The sequence below is a fragment of the Notamacropus eugenii genome, chromosome 5 (assembly GCF_028372415.1).
Source record: "Notamacropus eugenii isolate mMacEug1 chromosome 5, mMacEug1.pri_v2, whole genome shotgun sequence".
Lineage (NCBI taxonomy): Eukaryota > Metazoa > Chordata > Mammalia > Diprotodontia > Macropodidae > Notamacropus > Notamacropus eugenii.
The window spans coordinates 166,130,635-166,151,089 of NC_092876.1; the positions used below are offsets into that span (position 1 = coordinate 166,130,635).

The 20,455-nt window shown below is 39.5% G+C and overlaps 1 protein-coding gene across 3 annotated transcripts in view; it reads right to left on the reverse strand.

Moving 5' to 3' along the window:
* FAT3 (FAT atypical cadherin 3) overlaps positions 1 to 20,455 on the reverse strand; it is a 765,373-nt gene that overhangs the window by 74,229 nt on the left and 670,689 nt on the right. For all 3 annotated transcript variants that reach the window (XM_072611401.1, XM_072611402.1, XM_072611400.1), the window contains one exon: positions 1,231 to 1,620. In XM_072611401.1, the coding sequence (XP_072467502.1) occupies positions 1,231 to 1,620 (390 nt within the window). The remainder of the gene's footprint in view (positions 1 to 1,230; positions 1,621 to 20,455) is intronic.

Here is a 20,455-nt window from a genome sequence, read left to right on the forward strand (position 1 = left end):
CCTAGCATTCATGTCAAAGCTCCACCTTTGTCAGATGAAGTGTTAAACTGTTTTCCCTATCCTGCACTTCTACTGTTGATCTTTTGAATGCAAATATAAGACTCCTCATTTCTTTCTAGTAACTTCATCTTGTTTCTGTGCTTCTTTCTCATCAAAAGAAAATTTTCTGAAGTTTTGATGCTGTCATTCAAGCTATTTGCTTTCCCCTCTCCTTCACTTGCTTCGTGTGAACAGGACATGTCTGCCTTCCAGGATCTTTCTCCAAGGTGCTGACAAAAATGTTGAACAGGACAGGGCTGAGGACATTTGGGGAGAGTCCATACTGGGCAAAGTGTGTGTTGGGCAGTGATGCAGATTTTGCAAACTAAATAGAACTTCTATGGGCTTAATGGTTTATGAAAACTATTTGCAAGGGCTGGGTTAGGCCATATGGTTCTCCCTCCTTTCTTACTAAATGCTGTGGAATTGAGGAAGCATAAAATCAGTTGACAGATCACTCCTGCGGCTGGCTCATATTTTAATTGGAGATAATGACCAGTTTCCAATAGGAGAGCTGGAAGAGTAATGGCTTCTGCAGAGGCAATATGTCTACTGAAAAGAGCACTAGGCTGGGGGCTAGAAGACCTGCTGCTTTTATTTCTGTGTTTCCATGAGTGCTTTCAGGGACATCAATTAACATCTCTGTTTTTCCATTGCCTTACCTGCAAAATGGGGACAGTAATATCCGTCCAACCTCACAGGACTATTGGGACAACGAAATGGAATAACAGATGCCAAAGTGCTTTGGAGAATGTTGTAAAACACAGGGTGTGTGACTATTATGACAATTGTTGATTAGCATTCTCTCTAAACCTATTTTCCGGGTTTCAGTCTTTACCCATGGTACTTCCACATTAAGCAGATAACTATGAGGAATAAATACCCCAGAGTTTCTCTGAACCTCTGCCTTTTGCCCCATATACCTATGTGGTAAATAATGTCATAAATTCATCCACATAGTGTAATAGTAGAAGCTTAACAAATACTTACTGATTGATGAGAGGGTAACACTTTCTGGAGAACCTTGGAGTCCTTAGTCATGAATATAACTCTTGGGGGCAACTGGGAACCACCCAAACTGGAGAGACCAGAACCAAATAGCATGAATAGAAAGTATTTTTGTGTGTGTCGGCTTTCAGGTCTGACTGACGGAAGCTTACCTTTGGGGCATTTACTTTCTGTTTTACTCACCTGTCTTTGGGTTAATCTTGAATTTTCCTCGTTCATTCCCAGATTGGATGAAATAAGTAATTTCAGCATTTGTACCGATGTCTTTGCTTGTAGCAAACACTGCAAGAACTTCCGTTCCTGGGGATGTATCTTCCGGTATCGTAACAAGATAATCCCTTCTTTCAAACACTGGAGGATTGTCATTAATGTCCAAAACAGTAATGGTGACTGTGGCTAGGGAAGACAGTGACTTGAGGATGCTCTGGTCTGATGCTTTCACACTGATGTTATAGGATGACTGCAGCTCTCGATCCAGTGGCTGTTCCAAGATAATAATGCCTGAGGAGCTGTCCACTGAAAAGTACCCTCCTGCTGAGTCTGCCAGAGAGTAAACAACTTTTCTGTTGATGCCTAAGAAAGGAGCAAAAATCAGAAAAACGATGTTTGTGGGCAACGTTTCATATTAAATGACATTTTTTCTACTAGATAATTCCTGATCTCCTAATCTTGATTAGAATGGACGAGACATCCTCCTTCACTAGGAAAAATGAAGACTATCCAACAAAAGCACTCCTATTTTTCTAATATTCCTTTCCCCCCTTAAAACCCAGAAACTTTATTTTTAATATTTTATTTTTTTCCAATTATATCAAAAAACAATTCTTAATACTTTGAGTTCTAAGTTCTCTCCCTTCCCTTCCCCCTCGTTAAGAAACCAAGCAATTTGATGGAGGTTATACATGTGGAGACATACAAAATGTATTTCCATATCAGTGACAATGAGGAAGAAAACAGACCAAAAAACATACTCCAAGAAAAATAAAGTTAAAAAAAAGTATGCTTCAATCTGCATCAGACTCCATCAATTCTTTCTTTGGAGGTGGATAGCATTTTTCATCATAAATCCTTTGGAATTGTCTTGGATTACTGTATAGGTCATTCACAGCCGATTCTCCTACAATACTGCTGTCACATTCTTTTCCTGGTTTTGCTCATTTCACTTTGCTTCAGTTCATGTTCAGTATTTCCAGGTTTTTCTGAAAGCATCCTACTCATCATTTCTTATAGCACAATATATATTGTCCATCACAATCACATACCACAACTTGTTCAACCATTCCCCAATAGATGGATATCACCTCAATTTTCCAATTCTTTACCACAGCAAAAAGAGATCGTATATTTTTGTCAATATAGGCCCTTTTCTTCTCTCTCTCTCTGTCTCTCTGTCTCTCTCTCTTCTACTCTTCCTAGGAGGTCTGAAATTTGGCTGTAATACTTCTAGGAGTTTTCACTTTAGGATATCTTTTGGGAAGGGATTAATGGATTTTTTCAATTTCTATTTTATGCTCTGATTTTAGGATATCAGGGCAGTATTCCTGGAGAGTTTTTGTGAAATTTGATGTCTGGGCCTTTTTGTTTTATCATGGCTTTCAGGGAGTTCAATAATTTTAAAATTTTCTCTCCTCAATGATTTTCCTGATCAGTTATTTTTCCAGTGAGATGTTATCCCACATTTTCTTCTATTTATGAATTCTTTTGATTCTGTTTTATCATACTTTCATGTTTCATGAGGTCATTAGCTTCCATGTGTCCAGTTTTAGTTTTTAAAGAATTGTTTTCTTCATTGAGCTTTTGTAGTTCCCTTTTGGCTTATTCTGTTTTTTTAAGGTGTTACTTTCTTCAGTATATTTGTACCTCCTTTATCAAGCTCTTGATTCTTTTTTCATCATTTTCTTCCATGAAAACTCTCATTTGTTTTCCCATTTCATCCTCTATCTGTCTTATTTGAATTTTAAAATCTATTTTGAGCTCTTCCAGGAATCCTTTTTGGGCCTAAAAACAATTCACATTTTTCTTTGATGCTCTGAATGTAGTAGTTTTGACTTTGTTGTCTTTTGAGTTTGTGTTTTGATCTTCCTGTCACCACAATAACTTTCTATGGTCAGGTTCTTTTTCATTATTTGCTTATTTTTCTAGTCCATTTCTTGACTTTTTACTTTATCTTAAAGTTGGCCTCTGCTCCTGGAGTTCAGGTTCTTGGTTTCTCTGTTCCTGGCTTCAGGTTTTTCATGCTGCTTTTTTGAGCTAGTTCTTTCAAAGTGGTATGTTCTAAGGAGAGGTGTGGTCACTGCTTTCCTGCCCTGTGAGTGACCACAAGCATTCTTCTCTGCCCTGCAATTGTGAGCAAAGCCTCTGTGTATCCCTATGTCCCCATGTTCTATCATGCACTAGTGCTTTTCCTCTTCACCCTGGGACTGGGACCTGGAACCACGTATAGGTAATGCAACAGAGTCCTGTTCCCAGTGCCAGCAAAATGTCCCCTTTAATCTCCTTCTGGCCACTTGTCCAACCCCATCACTGTCTGCGGGTTGAAAGCTGTGGAAACCATTATAAGGCCTGTTGCTGGTTTGCCGGATTGTGGCCTATGCTGGCACAGCTTGTGCTGGACTGTACTCCACTCTCACCCCACTGAGACAGACCTTTCCTGAAAATCTTCTAAGTTGTTTTGGGCTGGAAAGTTCTTTCACCCTGTGCTTTTGTTGATTTTGCCACTCTAGAATTCATTTTAAGGTATTATTTTAAAGTGGTTCAGAGAGAAATTTGGGAGAGCAGGGCAAGTCACTGCCTTTATTACACTATCTTGGCTCTACCCACTAGATTCCCTTTTAAACATAAAAAGAGTCAGCACAGTGCTCCTTTTTCCCTTCCCTGTGCCTTCAGAGGAAGAGTTGTGTTCCTTTCTCCCTCCGGCTAGCTCTTCCCCCTGCATCTGAGATTTCACCCATTTCTATCTTCTGAGGCACATGGCTTCTGCCCTTATCTTTTATCTCTTTGGAATTTTGAATCTGTCAACTAAATCTTTCTCACAGCCACCTCACTGATAAACTAAATGATTTCTCAGGTACAGTCCAGCCTTAAATCTTATAAAGTTGCTTTTCTTTTCTATACTTGACTTTCTTCATATATAAAATGAGAGTTAGACTGGATCCTTTCTAGCTTTAAACCTAGGATTCCATGAACTTTCTATTACTGATAATTTAAAATTTCCTATCCTGGATGCTTCATTTATCAGTTCTCATTTAATGTACTTAGCTCAAATACTACTTACAAATCAGTCACTGACAAAAAAAAAAAAGAGATAAACTTAAAAAGTATTTTTAATATGGGAAATTCCCCCCAGTAATATTTATATATACTTCCACATAAACTTCTTATATTTACTTCCATGTAAACTTTTTACAGTTTATAAATTACATTATAGACACTGTATGATTCTTCATAGTAACTTGTTCTGGAGTTGAAAGGGCATTAGATTTGGAATCAGATGGCAAAGTGTCAAATACTTACTTTGGTATTACCTGTTTGTGTGATCTTGTAAGTTAAATCACTTAATCTCTGTTTTCTTTCCTATAAATCGAGGAGGTTAGAGCAGATGATCTTTAAGATCCTTTAGTCCCTTCACGCTTTCAATCTATGACCCTATGATGCTAAGAACCCTTGGTGAAGAAAATAGCCTTCAGCTAGTGGGCTTCCGATGCCAGACCCTCTGGGCTTGTGTCATGCTGAGTCAAGCTTCAAGAAGGCAGGGCCTGTGTTGTATGTTTATTCTGTCTAGCACTTACCTCATCAAGGGCATGTAAACATTTAATGGTAACAAGAGCTTAATGTTTCATTCTCCCCAAAGTGCACTTTGCTATAGCAAAAATTCCCAGCAAAACAATAAAATAATGTACCTTGGAAGGATGACATAATTGTATTAAGCTGCTTCAACAGAAAGGTCAACCCTGAAGAGCTCACTCTTGGTTTAGTTCCAGACAGTTGGGTTTTTCCTTGGTTTCATCATTTTTTTCCTTTTCTTTTTCAAGAGAAGCATTGTGAGCATAAATATCAACCTCTGGAGGTTGGTTTACCAGCAAAGGGAGAAGAAATCAGTGATGGGAAGAAGCAGAGACAGAAGCAGGGGAGGTAAGAGGGGCTAGTGAGATGCGGAGTGTCCTATCCGATCACAGGGCTGCTTACAGACTGGCTACATGGCTCAGTTCTTTGCTATAAATTACTGGGGCAAGTATACAGCACACTGCTACGGAAATCAAGCATGCAACTGAGAAACAATAACTCAGACAGGTATTAAAACTCCCCCTGCGTCCTGAGGGCCGACTTGACTGATTTGATGGTCTCTGGGCACCTTTCAAAGTAGCAAAAATGCATTTATGGGAACAGATTAGTAACTGACATGAATGCACCACTTTGGCTTTAAAATCACATGTGGTCCCTGTGGATATGATTTCCACCCCAAAGCATATGGAATGTTGCTATTACTAACAAAAACACAAAACACAAAATTCATGCAGTGCCCTTTCATCTGAGGTTCCAGCATCTGTCGGCAGACTATTAAACCCATTCCACTGATGCGTAAACAAAGTGCTATTTAACATTTGCTGGATGTCACTCAGATCTTCAGGAAGCTGTATTAACAACAAAGGGTGATGCAGTGGATAAAGCACCGGGCTTGGAGTCAGCAAGGCTTGAGTTCAAATATGACCGCAGACACTTACTAGCTGTGTGACTCTGGGCAAGTCATGTAACTGTTTGCCTCAGTTTCTTCATCTGTAAAATGATCTGGAGAAGGAAATGGCAAACCACTCCAGTATCTTTTCCAAGAAAACCCCAAATGGGGTCACAAAGAGTCAAGACATGACTAAACAAATGAACATTAACAACAAAAACCAAAGGCCGGATTCCCATCATGTTGCTTTTTTTTCCCCCTTACCACTTATCCTCATTTTTAAAAGGCAGTTCTTGGGATCCTGGGAGAACTTTTACTAAGAACAAACAGAAAACAAAACCAAACTCTATTCCCAAGGTCTGCCCAGCATTTTAGAAAGGAGTTAATACTTATTCACAGCTTGGGAAGGCCACCAGCTGTGGAGGTGGTGATGGGGAAGTTTGATCTGCATGTTGAATCTGTCTGTAAATAATGAAGCCTAAAGGGAAAGTACTTTTATGGCTGCCTGCTCTCCCCTTCATCAGGAATACCACTGAAATCTAATTTAAACTATCTGATGTGCTCCACCATGCCTGTTTCTGTGTTGCTTTCTGATGCCCTTGGAGCTCTGACTGAGAACTGGCCTTTGCCCAGACTTGGCAGCCAGAAGTCACTTTCTCCACATCTGTCATTTTCAGCGTGCTCACCCTGATATGGGATCATAAGGTTTAGGAGACTGACATAAATCAGACAAAGGAACGTGACTGCTCCCCTGAGGACAGATTCTGCTCACTTAAAATGGCAATAGTGGTGGGGTACTCTTCCTACTATGGCAGAAAAATATACAAATAATCTGCTGATCCAACTCACCCCACCCCCTCTCTTTCCCTAGTCTTCCTTCCCTCCATCCATGTCCCCAGTCTCATGACATTTACTTTGTTCCTGACATGCTCAAACATTCATTCATCCACCCTAGGGGCAGGATCATCCAGACTGATAGAAAGGCGACACCAAGAAAAGAAAAGAAAAGAAAAAAAAAGTCTTAAATGGCATAGCTGATGACTGTCAGCTCTCAAGAATGAAATTTCATTAGCATAATTATTTTCCAAAAATTCAGCTTTTTAAAATACAATTTAAATAATCATTTGGTAATTTCAAGGAATTTAGGCAATCATTAGTAATAGAACAAGTTAAATCCATCTTCCACAGAATAGCCTTTCAAATAATTGAAAAAGTAATTACACCCTTCCTCTTCCAAATTTTCTCTAGCCTGGCAGGATAATGGATAAACAGCCAGGCCTGAAGTCAGGAAGACTTGAGTTCCAATCTGACCTCAGATCTTTACTAGCTGTGTGATCCTGCCATTTTAGCTTAATTTAACAAGTCCAGAGTCACTTAAGCTTCTCAAATTGTGCTGAAATTCCATGATTTTAGAGTATTATGGTTTTCACCTGTTTGCCTCAGTTTACTCATCTGTAAAATGGTGATAATATAGCCTTACCTCCCAGGGCTGTTGTGAGGATCAAATGAAATAATGATTGTAAAGTACTTAGCATAGTTCCTGGTACATAATAAGTGCTATATAAATATTTACATATGTATACAATTAGTCATCTATACACACTATTATAGTTCAATTTATATAGCACTTTATGGGTACAAAGGACTGTTATGTTCTTTTTTTCCCTCTCCATTCTCATAATCAAAAGCAACATGGCAGAGTAGAAAAATCCTCTAGCATATGAGTTGCTACCAATGTGTTCTTTCAGTTAAAGTTTCATCTTCCCCCAATCACTGAGTATATATCTCATCTGAATCTTGTATTTACTTACATGAAAACATGTTGTATTCTTTCAATGTTAGCTCCTTGAGAGCTGGCACTGCATCACTTTTGTATTTGTATCTTCAGTCCTTGGCACACAGTAGATGCTAAATAAATGCTTGTTGATTGACCTTTGGTAAGGAATTTTAACTCCTTGGGCCTCAATTTCCTCATTTGCAAAGTGAGGAGAATGGACTAGATGGGTTTTGAGCTAAGATTCCTGTGATTCCTATCTTGTGAGGAAGGATTAGGAAATGTCCTTATGCCCATTGTACGATGATGCAACTGCTACTTAGGGCAGTGAAGTGATTTGTCCAAGGTTATACAGTGTCAGACTAGGAACTTAAATTCAGGTCTCCTGACATCATGCCCAATAGTCGTTCCAGCAAGTCAAAAATGAACTTGGTAAAGTGCAAAAAGCTTTGGATTGGAGTCAGGCCCTAGGTTTGAATTGTGACCCTGTTATTTACTGAGTGACCTTGGGTAAGTCATTTACTTCTCTGGACCCCAGTTTCCACTGGAGGTCTCTTTAAGATCCATAGCTATAATCCTGTGAATACATCCTCTTTGGACAGGATTTGGGCAGGCTCCTACCTTTGTTAAATGAACACGTCATGATACCAGAATGAAAACTTTCCACCACAAGAACCATGGCAAATGCCATCTGTCAAACTATCAGTTCTCGGTTCTGCTCTGAGGTGAAGCAATGTAACAAGCTGCTAATTGGTTTAATGCTTCCACCCTATGTCATGATTTGTTATATCAAGGTATAAAATTAATCCATCATTTTGTGGGTTTTTTTAGCATGTAATTCTCCTCTGCCATTTTAGCTTAATTTAATGAGTCCAGTCACTTAGCTTCTTCACACTGTGCTGAAATTCCAGGATATTAGAGAATTGTGGCTTTCACTGAGTGAAGTTTGGCATGTTAACTGCTGCAAATGGGGGCAGGAAGCCCCAGAAGACTGAAATCATATAAAAGGAGCATGATTAAGCTCCTTGTATACTTAGAGAAATAACTAATATATAGTGGCATTTCATGGAGGAGTCTAGAAGAGACTATGAAAAAATCTCCTGATATTGCATTTGTTAAATATTGGAATTGACTACCATGAATGCCTGTGGGTTCTGTCTTTAGAAGTCTTTATAGATATTTATTTATCTGGGAGACCTTGGTACGGGGAACTGACTTTTTGGTCCTGGGATTTGTTGTCAAGCTTGTTTTTTCAAATGGGAGATTGGTTACATTATAGGAAGGAAGCACACATTGGACTTGGGAGTCAAGAGCTAGCTGACTTGGCTCTGCCACCCCCTTGCTACATGACCTTACTTACTTAACTCATTTAACTTTTCAAGGTCACGATGTTCTTATCTATAAATTAAAGGAGTATAATGGGTTTAAGATTGTAGTGAATTGCAGCGTTTCTGCAAGGCTAAAGATGTACAAACTTCAAAAAGAAGGTTAATTATTCAAACTATAGGTCAGTGAACTTGACTTTTATTTCTAGTAAAAATCTGTTAACACGTTATTAAATAAGGGGTTTTTGAACTTTTAGAAATGGAACTAGTAGGTTAAACTGAAGCTGGGGTGAGAGGCAGTACAGAGCTGAGGCCCAAGGGCAGACTTAGAGGCTGACGCAGGCCGTGGCTTCACTACAACAATTTTAGAGCCCACTGTTAATATCTCAGTTCAATTATACACATACTTGGAGCATGTCCTTTTGGTAGAAACCCTTTCTGCAGGGCTACTAACTATGGGCCAGGTACTATGGCAAGCAAAAAAGACAAAAATGAAACAAGGAGTTCATTCTTTAGCAGGAAGCCAATGTATAAGTATACTAAATGCATTACATACACAGTATGTATACTATATAGAGCGTATATATAAGTATACCATATGAATAAATACAAAGTAGTTTAATGCAAGGTAATTGGGGAGCAAAGGCTCTGATACTTGTGGGTTCAGGAATAGCTATGTGCAGAAGGTGGCCTCAGGGTAGACAGAGATTCTATGAGGTGGAGGGAACAATGGAATACATTATAATCATGAGGGATAACCAGTGCCAACACAGAAAGATGAGAGATGGAAATATTCTGTGCAAGAACTAGAGAGACCAGTTGGGCTGAACCATCTAGTGTAGTAATGGGAGAAATGTATAAGAAACAGGGCTGCAAAGACAGATTTGCAAAGAAAGAATCTGGCACCAGATTCTGAAGGGCTTTAAAGACAAACATGGGAGTTTATTACAGTGGATTCTATAGGCAGGAAGGAGCTGTTGGAGTTTATTGCAATGAGGTCTGACATGGTTGTCGGAAAATAATTCCAACAAGTAATAAAATAATTAAGGAAAATAATTTGAACACTTATCTGGAGAATGGATTGGAAAGGTAGTGACTTGGGAAAAAGAAACCAGCTCAGAGGCTGTTGAATTAATCTAGGAAAGAAGTGATATGGGCTTGAATGAAGGCCATGACTGCATTAGTAGAGCCAAGAGATGTGGTAGGAGTACAAAAGGCAAGCTTTGGCACCAGATAGGCTATGTTGGTGAGGGAGATGGAGGAGCTGAGAATAATACTCTGATTATGAGCCCAAGAATCTGGAAGAATGGTTGTCACAACAAAATAAAGGTAGTCTGGTAGAGGGGCAGGGATTTGTGGGGAGAGATCAATACTGCTTTTGATATACTGAGGTTAAGATGTCTAAAGAACAAGCAGTTTGAAATGACTAATAGGCAGTTAGCAATATCACATTGATGGGTTGATGGGACCTGGACCCCTAAAAGGAAAGGCAGTGTCTTTGAAGACAACCCAGTCCCTGAATTTTCCCATACATTTCAGTAGCCTCTGACCAAGGTAACTGGCCAAACCCAGTCCATCTAGATCACTTATTCAGCTTTCTTCACAGTTCATTCACTGTCACTCCTAGCCCACCCCAGACTACTTACAGCTCCTTAATCCCTTTGAGGTCCTTTCACTGCCCTTTTTGAATATAACCATCAATCTCACCCTCATTAAATTATAGATTCCCTAAAAAATCTCTTCTCTTTACAATAAACCTTGTCATTTGACTGGAAAAAGGTTTGAGTGTGTGAATTCATTCTAGGCAGACCTGCCCTGTACCCTGACATTTTGGGGTTCCCCGCAACCCAAATGGCATCATCAGGGTTCCAAGTACCCCAAACCACATCAACATGAATTTTGGAGAAAGTATGAACTTTGTCTGATGACCATTTGATTCTTAATGTTGTCAGGAGATGCATGGTCACCAAATGGAATTGTCACAGTCATGGAGGATCATAAGACTATAGATTTACATCTCGAAGAGACCTCAGAGGTCATCTAGTCCTGCCCTCATTCATTTTCAGATGAGGAAACTGAGGTCTAGTAAGTTTAAGCAACATGTCCGAGATCACAGGGCAGCTAGGTGGTGCAGTGGATAGAGTACTAGTGCAGGAGTCGGGAGGACTTGAGTTCAAATCTCACCTCAGACACTTGACACTCACTAGCTGTGTGACCTTGGGCAAGTCACTTAACCCCAACTGCCTCATCCTGGGTCATCTCTAGTCATCTTGATGAACATCTGGTCACTGGATTCAGATGGCTCTAGAGGAGAAGTGAGGCTGGTGACCTGCACAGTCCTCCCTCACTCAAAAAACAAAGTCAAGTGCAAGTCATGTCATTATTTCTCTTTTGGCATGGTCTTCTTTGGCAATGAAGGACAAACACACACACCAAGATCACATGGGTAGTAGATGATGGATGTGAACGTGGGACTTTTATAATCAAGTCCAGGGCTCTTTTAGGGACCCAGTGCAAATTTCAAGTTGATGGTCAAGTCCTTTAGATGTTTTGTTAGAAGTGATATCATGCTTGAATACTACAAAATCTCTTAAATTAACCACAACTCACCTCCTATCCCCAAAAGAGAGAGTTTTTCACCCTAACTATTTATACAGGAAAAACCAAGAGGATGAAGATTGCCTAGTCTGTAGACTATGATTCATACATTTGGAAAGAAAATGCAAAAAGACAACGAGTAATGCCCAGAATTGCACAGGAAGCAAGAGGCTTTATTGCTCTGAGAAAAGTTCATGGTTCTTTTAGTGATCCCATGCTTCTTCCTAAACCAAAGGCTCAACTTTTTTTGGCACAAATATTCTTCTGGTGCTGTTGTATGGCTATCACCATTGGAATACTACAGATGCTGAAGTGGAAGTTGAGGGCCAACAAAAGGGCAAAAGAAAATGCATGGGGTGGATGTAAGCAGGATGAAATACAGGAAAAACCAAGGAATTACACAGGACAAGTAGAGTTGGAAATGTACACTAAAACTCAAAATACATGTATGGAAAAAAGATAGGTTGGTCAAGTGGCAAGGATATGGGATAGATAACCAATGGATAGCTGCAAATTTCACTGAATCCACATGATATCAAAAGAATGTGAAGAAGGCCCCAGCACATAGTGCCTGGTAGTGAATTTATAGGAGAATGTGGGAGAGAGTTGCCCAGGACAGGTTATGATTTGCAATACTTAAGTTGGCATGTTCATAGATCCATTAAATTGTTAGAATCATGGTTCCATCCTTTATTTTTGTGTTTTTTGATTTGCCTTTCTTTATTCAAGGGTGTTTCCTGCCACATTAAAAATCTCAGCCATCTGTTGTAATACTTCAAGTTTCTCATTTGTCTTTTCTAATTCTTCTTTAAGTACTGTAATTTCCTCCTTATATCTTTATTTTCTATACTTTTTTGAGCTTCTAAATTACTCTTCTGGTTCTTGTGATTATTTTATTCTCATTTCTCCAGTTTTACTTTTTGCTCAGAATATTCATTTTTCAAGGACCTATTTTTGTGTACTCATTATTCTTTACTTTTTGTGTTTAATTTTCCCTGAGGTTTTCTTTGTGAGGATTGCTTACCTTACACATTTACTATTGTTTCTTTACTTTATTTCGTGCCTTTCTTGCTGTTTAGAGGCAATGGATTTAGACTCAACCACTCATTCAGTCATCTCATTAGAAATTTTGCCATCTTATTTGAGAGATAAAGTATATATGGCCAAAACAAATGCCAGAGACAAAGCAAGTACATGAGAATGGGAATCATCTACGGAAGTATTGTGGGGCTTGAATGAAAACACAGTCTACATGAATTAGGAGGAATCCAAAAAGAAAACAGAGCCAACATGAAGCCAGAGTGTTCAATATTTTCAAAAAAATCATAGAAAGAACAATGCTTTCACCCAACACCAGATCCAGAGGATGGCTAAGTTCTCAATTTCTCACACCTGTTGACTTTTCAATGGGAACACCATCTGAAGCAGTTTTAAGCAGCAATGCTTAGAGCTCATCCCTCAGCATTCCAAGCTTTTTAAGATTTTCAGGTCTTAAGGTATTCCATCCTGTTTTAATCTGCACCCATGAAGTCACTTACTTTCTTTAGGAAAAAATTTTTTGATAATAGCCTTCATTATGAAGGGATTTCAGAGAAGAAATTGTATTCGATTTTTTTTCTTTTTAAGTGCAAGGGGAAAACCAACAGACCTAAACATTTGTTACATTTTTCTGCAGTAGACAACTAAGTCACCTTGTATCAACAACAAAAACACCACAATTGATCTTTCCCCTGCTCTTTTGTAAATGCCTACAACTGACATGAGATAAAACAAAGTGGCCATGAGGAGGTCCAGGAAATTAGCAATTACTTTTTAAGTTAGCAATTACTTTTAAGTAGTCTCTAATTACTTCTTTCAGAGTGCCTTTTAAAAGTTTTTCATGGGGTGATGACTAAAGTTGGCAAGTTCCCACCAGGCAGAACACCAAAGGATAGGTCATCAGACTTTACTTAGGGCCAATAAGAGGTAGAAGGAAGTATGGCTCCAAGTAACTCTGATCCTAACATTAGTCTATGCTGAATTCTCGGAATCAGTCCTGCCCAGTAGGCAGGAATTTACTGGCGTTCTGAGCTGTTTTGGAGAATTGGGATCTCAGCTTTGTACCTTTCTTCTGAAATGAGAAAAGTGGTGAGGGGGAAAAGGGTGCAGTAGACAAAAGGAACTGGAAATTTAATTTAGTAAACTTTTATTAGGTGCCTACTAGGTGCAAGGTTTTTGTTAAGTATCTATCATGTGAGGGGCAGCTGGTGTTGGGATAAGGAAGACATAGATGCAAGTTTGTGCCTTTGTGACCCCAGCCAAATGATTTAATCTCTCAGTGCTCTGGGCAACTCTCTTAGATTATAAATTGTGAAACAGGTGCTGATCTACCTTTCTCTCCTAATTTCTTCCCCCAGGATTCCTTACATGAATGAAATTTTAGGTCTGTTAAAAAAAAAAGCAAGATTTGTTTCATGGATCACTGGATAAAAAAATGAATCACTTGATTAATGAGGCAGCTAGGTGGCATAGTGGACTCTGGAAGGGTTAGGTTAAAATCCTGCCTTAGGCACTTAACAGTTGTGTGACTCTGGATGTCATTTAATCTCTGTCTACCTCAGTTTTCACATCTGTAAAATGTGGATAATAATAATCGCTACCTCACAAGGTGACTGTGAAGATCAAATGGCGTGACATATGTACAGCGCTTCTTAAACCTCAAGCGACTGCATAAAGGCTAATCCGTAAAATCAGTGTAATAATAGCATCTACCTGGCAGGGTTGTTGTGAGCATCAAATGAGATAATAAATGTAAAGCATTTTTTTATAAATTAAAATACCATGCAAATGTTAGTAGCTATGATCATTTTTGTTTTTCCTCTTAGTATCATTAAGGCATTAGCCTGCAAGTGATGAGCCACTTGGCTTTTAGCTAGGCTGACCTGTAGGGCTGAGGAAAGAATCTGCTTCCAGGCTCATTCCAGAATGCCTTTCTAGCCATACTCTGCCCTAGCTTTTACTCTACTAGCATAACCTTCAAAGATCTCTTGTCAGACTCTTGTGAGAAAGAACTCTTGTGGTGACCCAAAGGACTATGGAGAGATACTTGCTAGGTATAAACAAATAATAATACATCCTCAAAGATGATGTGCATGTGTAAAAAACTGCATGAGATATTATTAAGGACATGTACAATTAGAAAGAAGTACTAGGCTGGTGCATCTGTGGGATGAAGGTCCTCAGTACCTAAGACATGCATCTGAGAAATTCTAAAAGAAGACAGTGTGGAAGGGTGAAAAAAACACTGGCTCTGATTCAGAATTCAAATTCTGCCTTTGACCTTCATGACCTTGGCCAAGTCACCTAATTTTCCTAGGCCTCGATTTCCTCATCTGTAAATTGAAGGAGTTAGATTAGATGGCCTTTGATATCCCTTTTAATCCTAGATACATGATCATATGAAGCTAAAAGAGTGAGAGGTTCTTAAACTGGAGTCTGAACTTAAACATTTTGATAATTTTATTCCCATGTAATCAATTTCCTTTGTAATCCTATGTATTTTATGCATTTCAGATTATTCTAAGAAGGAGGCCCATAGACATGACCAGATTGCAAAGGGGTCCAGTATGTTGAGAACGTCCTCAAAGGACATCTTTTGCACTCAAAGGTTTGCACGGCCAGAAAGAAGGTGTGGAGAATTCGCAATCTGCATTGGGGAGGGAATCTCTACATTGCAAAGGTCACAGATCATTTATGTGGTTTTCAGAGCTCTGAGCCACAGAGAGAAATTCGAATTCCAGGGGCACTAGGTAATCCTCACTAGCACGGTATTTAGGGATATACTGAGTGACCTCACAACTTGGACCTTATGAAACATCAGTGTCACAAAGAACTGAATTAATCTGAGGGCTACCTGTACACACACAGAAAGATCTGCGTTGACTGACTCCTTCATCTGTTATCCCTGTTGGGTGAGGGATGGGGAGGCCATCAGCCTGCATGGTGAAATGTATCTGGATATCCCTGGGAAGCAGAAGGATTCAGGAGTGAGTTTTCTAGATTCTGAGCCAAGATTCTAGAGCTCTTCAATCAGTTCTCCTACCTGCTGTGCTGTGTGATGAGGGAAAGTCACTTAACCTGCTGCGTCTCAGTTTCTTGATCTGCAGGTGCAGGAGGTCACTGTCTGTCATTCATCTACACACAGGAGGACGGTAAGGATTACTGGCAAGTTCTTTGGATGCCTTGGAGAAAGGTTTCAGACAGATGCTTATATTTTGTTATCTACAACAAGCATAGGGCTTAGACCTCGATGTCCTCCAGAGAATGACTCATGTCTTTTGGCCTTTGGTGGGGGATGGGGGGAGGGGGGGAGGGGAGGAGGAAGATTATTTAATTTTTACTGACATTTTAATGACTCCTCAGCTACCAGCAAAGACTTAACACTTAAGAGAATAACTAAGCTTTGGAAGAGAAAAAATAACATCCGTATTAAGTCACTGACATAGAGAACTTAGAAATAACACCATCCGCCCTCCTATAGTGCCTGGCAAAGACACTAAAAAGCATAGTGCCTAATAAAGAACAAGCAGTCATCAAGAGTAGCTCTTTCTCAAAACACTGTGGATCCTAATTCTTGGTACAGTGTGAAAACTGCCTCATCAAGGAAGCAGGAGATCCGGGTTTGAGTCCTGACTTTGTCACAAAATAGCTTTGTGGCCTTGGACAAATCACTCAGTCTCCTCACTTTTAAAAGGGGTTAATAATCCTTGCACTCCCTACCTCACAGAGTGGTTGTGAGAAAAGCACTGCCCACTTTAAAGGTTTATGTAAATGGGAGGTTATCATCATGATCTATGAGAAGACTGCTGCTGTTCAGGGAAATGACTAAGATTTTAATAATATACAGGCTCAGCAAGCCAGAGATAATCCATTCAAGACTCCAAGGATAAGCCAACAGCTGTGACATCATAACTCATGTATCTCCCCCACACTGGACTGCTTCAATGCTCTTTGCTTGGGGATAAGCTGCAAAACCATCTGTTGCAGAAGGATGCTTCAGAAGTTTCTGCTTTCAGCACGAGTGGAAGCATCTGTGCCCCAACTCTGGCAGAAACACTTTCCCTGATTTTGATCATGACTGACCTTCATCGAAGCATACATTTCCCCTAACAAATATAGCCATATGGACAGTTTGGAGTTTTAGCATGCTGGGTCATCTGTTCCCCCCCTTCTTGGCAGAGGCCAGTTGAGGAGCTTTTTCTTGGGTTTTTCCCTTGCACCATCAAACAGAAGAGCCCAATCCTATAGTATCCTGCTTTATGGAAACCTAGTTAGGTGGGAACTAGGTAATTTGGAATGATTCTTTCCTTCAACAAACATTTTTATGGAGCTTCTATACACATACAAAGACAAAATGAAATAGTTCTTGCCCTCAAGGATTTTATTAATGCATGGCCCCAAATGAGTATAGTACAGTCTTACATAGATGCTTATAAATGTATATGATTATGCATATCTATGTATATGTATGTGTATGTATGTCTATATGTATGTATATGCATGTATATGTCTATCTACCTAGTTATCTAAGCTTAATTGTAGCCTTCTTGGGGAGAAGGAGGAGGAAGGGGTACAAAAAGAAGAAAGTAGAAAGTGCACAGCAGAAACAAAAACAACCTACAAGGAAATAAAGATGGAAAGCTCTAAACACAATGCATAGTATTTATTACATAGGCTTTCCTGAAATGGAAATTTGTTGCTTTATATTATGAATCCTCTCATGTTCTGCTGTGTACAGGGCATTTTTTTCTTCTTATTTTGTATTTGTTTTGGTATTTAAGTTTGTTTCTTTTTTTCTTTTCTTATTTTGCATTTAAGTTTAAAATTTAAAAAAAATTACCAAAAAATGCATGGCCCCTTTCATTAGGACTCTAAGAGTAGCAGGAAAATTATGAGATGGAAGGGGGTTGGTGCGTCATTCATATTTCTAGATCTTAAAACTTAGGAGACTTTTGTGATGGATATGGGGAGAGCCCAATGAGAACTGTAAACTGGCATGGCCAGGAAAGTGTTCATCCTTCGTTGCCAAGGAAGCCATGCCATCAGAGAAATGATGACATGACTTGCACTTGACTTTGTTTGGAGTGAGGGAGGGCTGTGCAGGTCACCAGCCTCACTTCTCCTCCAGACCCATCTGAATCCAGTGACCAGATATTCCTCAAGATGACTGGAGATGGCCCAGGATGCACTGGGAGACCTTGGGCCCTTTAGGTCAAGGTTTTTGCAGGTAGTCACTTAGGGTGAGGCAACGCCCATTCATTGAATAGGCCTGTTTAAGAAGCCCAGGGCATGGCCCCTTTAATGAGGTCAAGAAAAACAAAGACATCAGGCTGGGTGGGAAACATCAACAGTTACTATTGATAATCACTCTAAAGTTGGGGGGGGGGTGTCTAGGAGCCCTTGGCAGTGGCCCCTTGGGGTCCCAGTTTCAGAGTATAGTAGGTTTAAGGTTTTGGGAGAGGAGAGGGGACAGGAGAGGACAGGACAGGGGAAAGGAAGGGAAGGAAAGGAAAACAAAAGGAAAGAGGAAAGGAAAGGAGGCAGTAAAACCCAGGTCAGTTGGGCAACTTTTGGAATGGTCAGGCCAGATGCAGACACACATATAATTTAAGGACATCAAGAAATAATGTATTAAAGGTGGGGCTGATAGCATGCCAAAGGTCACTGCCGGGGCACTTCTGAAATTTTTATCAAAATTCCATAACAGTTCCATCAGTCACTGGTCTTACTAGGGCTCTGGAGGTGGAGAAGAGGTAAGGGAGAAGGAGATTAGTGAATCTAAATGCCTAGGACTATCTTATTTTCAGGAATATGATGGGTACAACATGGTAGTCTCAGAAAGTTTCATAGCTGCTTGTGTTGTGGGTGTGAGGCTAAGGCTTCTCATTGTAATGGTGCCAGTGATATTTCTATCCAGCTGCTTCAGTTATTGAGACTTAAAGTATCCTGTATACTTGGAGTATACAGGATGTGAGACTTAAAGTATCTGGCAAACCCTAAATCCATTAAAAAAAAAAGAGTGGGAATCTCTGTTTCATCCAGGCTAGAAATAGAGTGGCCACTCACAAACCTGATCCCAATCCTGCTTCATACAGAAGTTTTAACCTAATAAGTATGGAAATTTTGTTTTTCCAGTCAGGGTTGGTTTGTCCTTCCTAAGGAGGCCTGGTGATTCTCTTCTTCCAGGGGCTCACTACACTGGCACCTGACTCATTGTAGACACTTAGTGTGGCCACTCAATAGGACTTTAGTCCTATTTCAACTCAGAACTTTTGAACTCATGGGATCTGCCAACCTCTGCCTCCTACCACATCAGAGATTACAGGCATGCATCGTACCTGGTGCAAACTCTGAATTCAAAATCAGAATACCTTTTATGTTTTATTATGAGTATTCCATCTGCTCCTTAATATTATCTTTACTAAAAATTTAACCCATCTCATAATTTTTCTTTCCAAGCCTCCTTCTTCATAATTTTCAAAAGTTGAGAGATACATAATTACAGCCAGTCAGCAGTTATGTGAAATAACTAGATGGTCTGGTTTAAAGCTCGTAAGGTTAACATATCAAGAGGTGGCAGGAACCTTATAAGCTTTCAAGTCTATGTCCTGTCACTTTACAGATGAGGAAACTGAGCCTCAGAGAAGTTTAAGTGAGTTATCCAGTGTTATAGAGGTAGTAAGTATCAGAGGAGGGATGTGAATCCAGTTCATCTGACCCCAAAGACAATGTTTTATTCCAGGGCTCTAAAGGCATTTTGTGTCAGTGAACTCATTAGTGTTTTGTAGGCTTTGTTAATAAAGATGAACTGAGATGAACATGAAGATGAACCATTGATTAGCTACCTAGTTTCCTTGTTACTTCTGGATGTCTTAGGTGTTGATTCCTGTTTGGGAAAATTAAACTCAATCTGGATTTGCTCTTATAAGAACCCAGCATAGGAGGCCAAATTTCAGCTCTTTATGTTACATCTTCCATGGGCTCAAGATCAGGCTTTGACATATATTTTCTATATGATCCTAGACAGGCCATTCTTTAAGACTATAAGTTACAGATCAGTCGGATTAATAAAGGGGGGTTTCTCTCTGAGAACTCCATATACCAAGGAAATCACATGTCTGAGATTTTTAAAAAATGCTAGTCAGTTGGTCGATCTCTCTTCCTGTTTTCAGAATGGGCAAACACTTCAAATAGGTAAAATAACTGCCCAAGTATACAAATGAGTATGCTCTAGAAAACTTAAAAAAACAAAAACCCAACATAGAGCAGAACAGGAAAAACTAGGCTAAGGAAGCTCTTTCTACCTTCTTTTCTATATTCTTTATGATTATACCTCTAATGCTGGGACAAAGACATTTCAAGTGATTATGAGAGATTTGATGTGATATGATTTCCTTTATATGTAATTTAAGAGGAAGTCACTGTGATAGGTTCAATTCAATTAAACAAATGTTTATTTTGTGGCTACTGGGTGTTAGGCTCTGAACATAAAAATGACAAAAGTAAATGTTCCTTACTCTCAAAGAGTTTATAGTCTACTAGCAAATTATTGGAACTCCTAAGGGAGCATGGAAACCTTAGGAGATATTCTAAGCCTCTCGTTCTTAGAATGGGCAAGTAGATTTGCTCATCATAACCCTGCCTTGTTCCACCTTCTTGTTTACTGCAAGGAATAACAATCTCTTGCCCCTTTCTTGTGACTGGAAATAAAACAACTCTTGAGGCACATGTGACATAATGCATTTTCCAACAAAAGTTGTCCTTTCTTTTGGCCTGAAATACCCCAAGATATTCTTTCTTCATTACCACAGATTCCCTGAGCTTGTCTTCGAGGCACTAAATTAGGTGCCTAAATACCAATCTATCTCCACGAAAGAGGCAGAATTAGTGCTCGAGCACGCTAACCCAAAGGGCACAGCAGAAAAGGTGTCCTCATCTTTCTCGAAAGTACTATACTTTGCAAATGTTGGGCCATTAGTTCATGTCACTGGTTTATGGGAG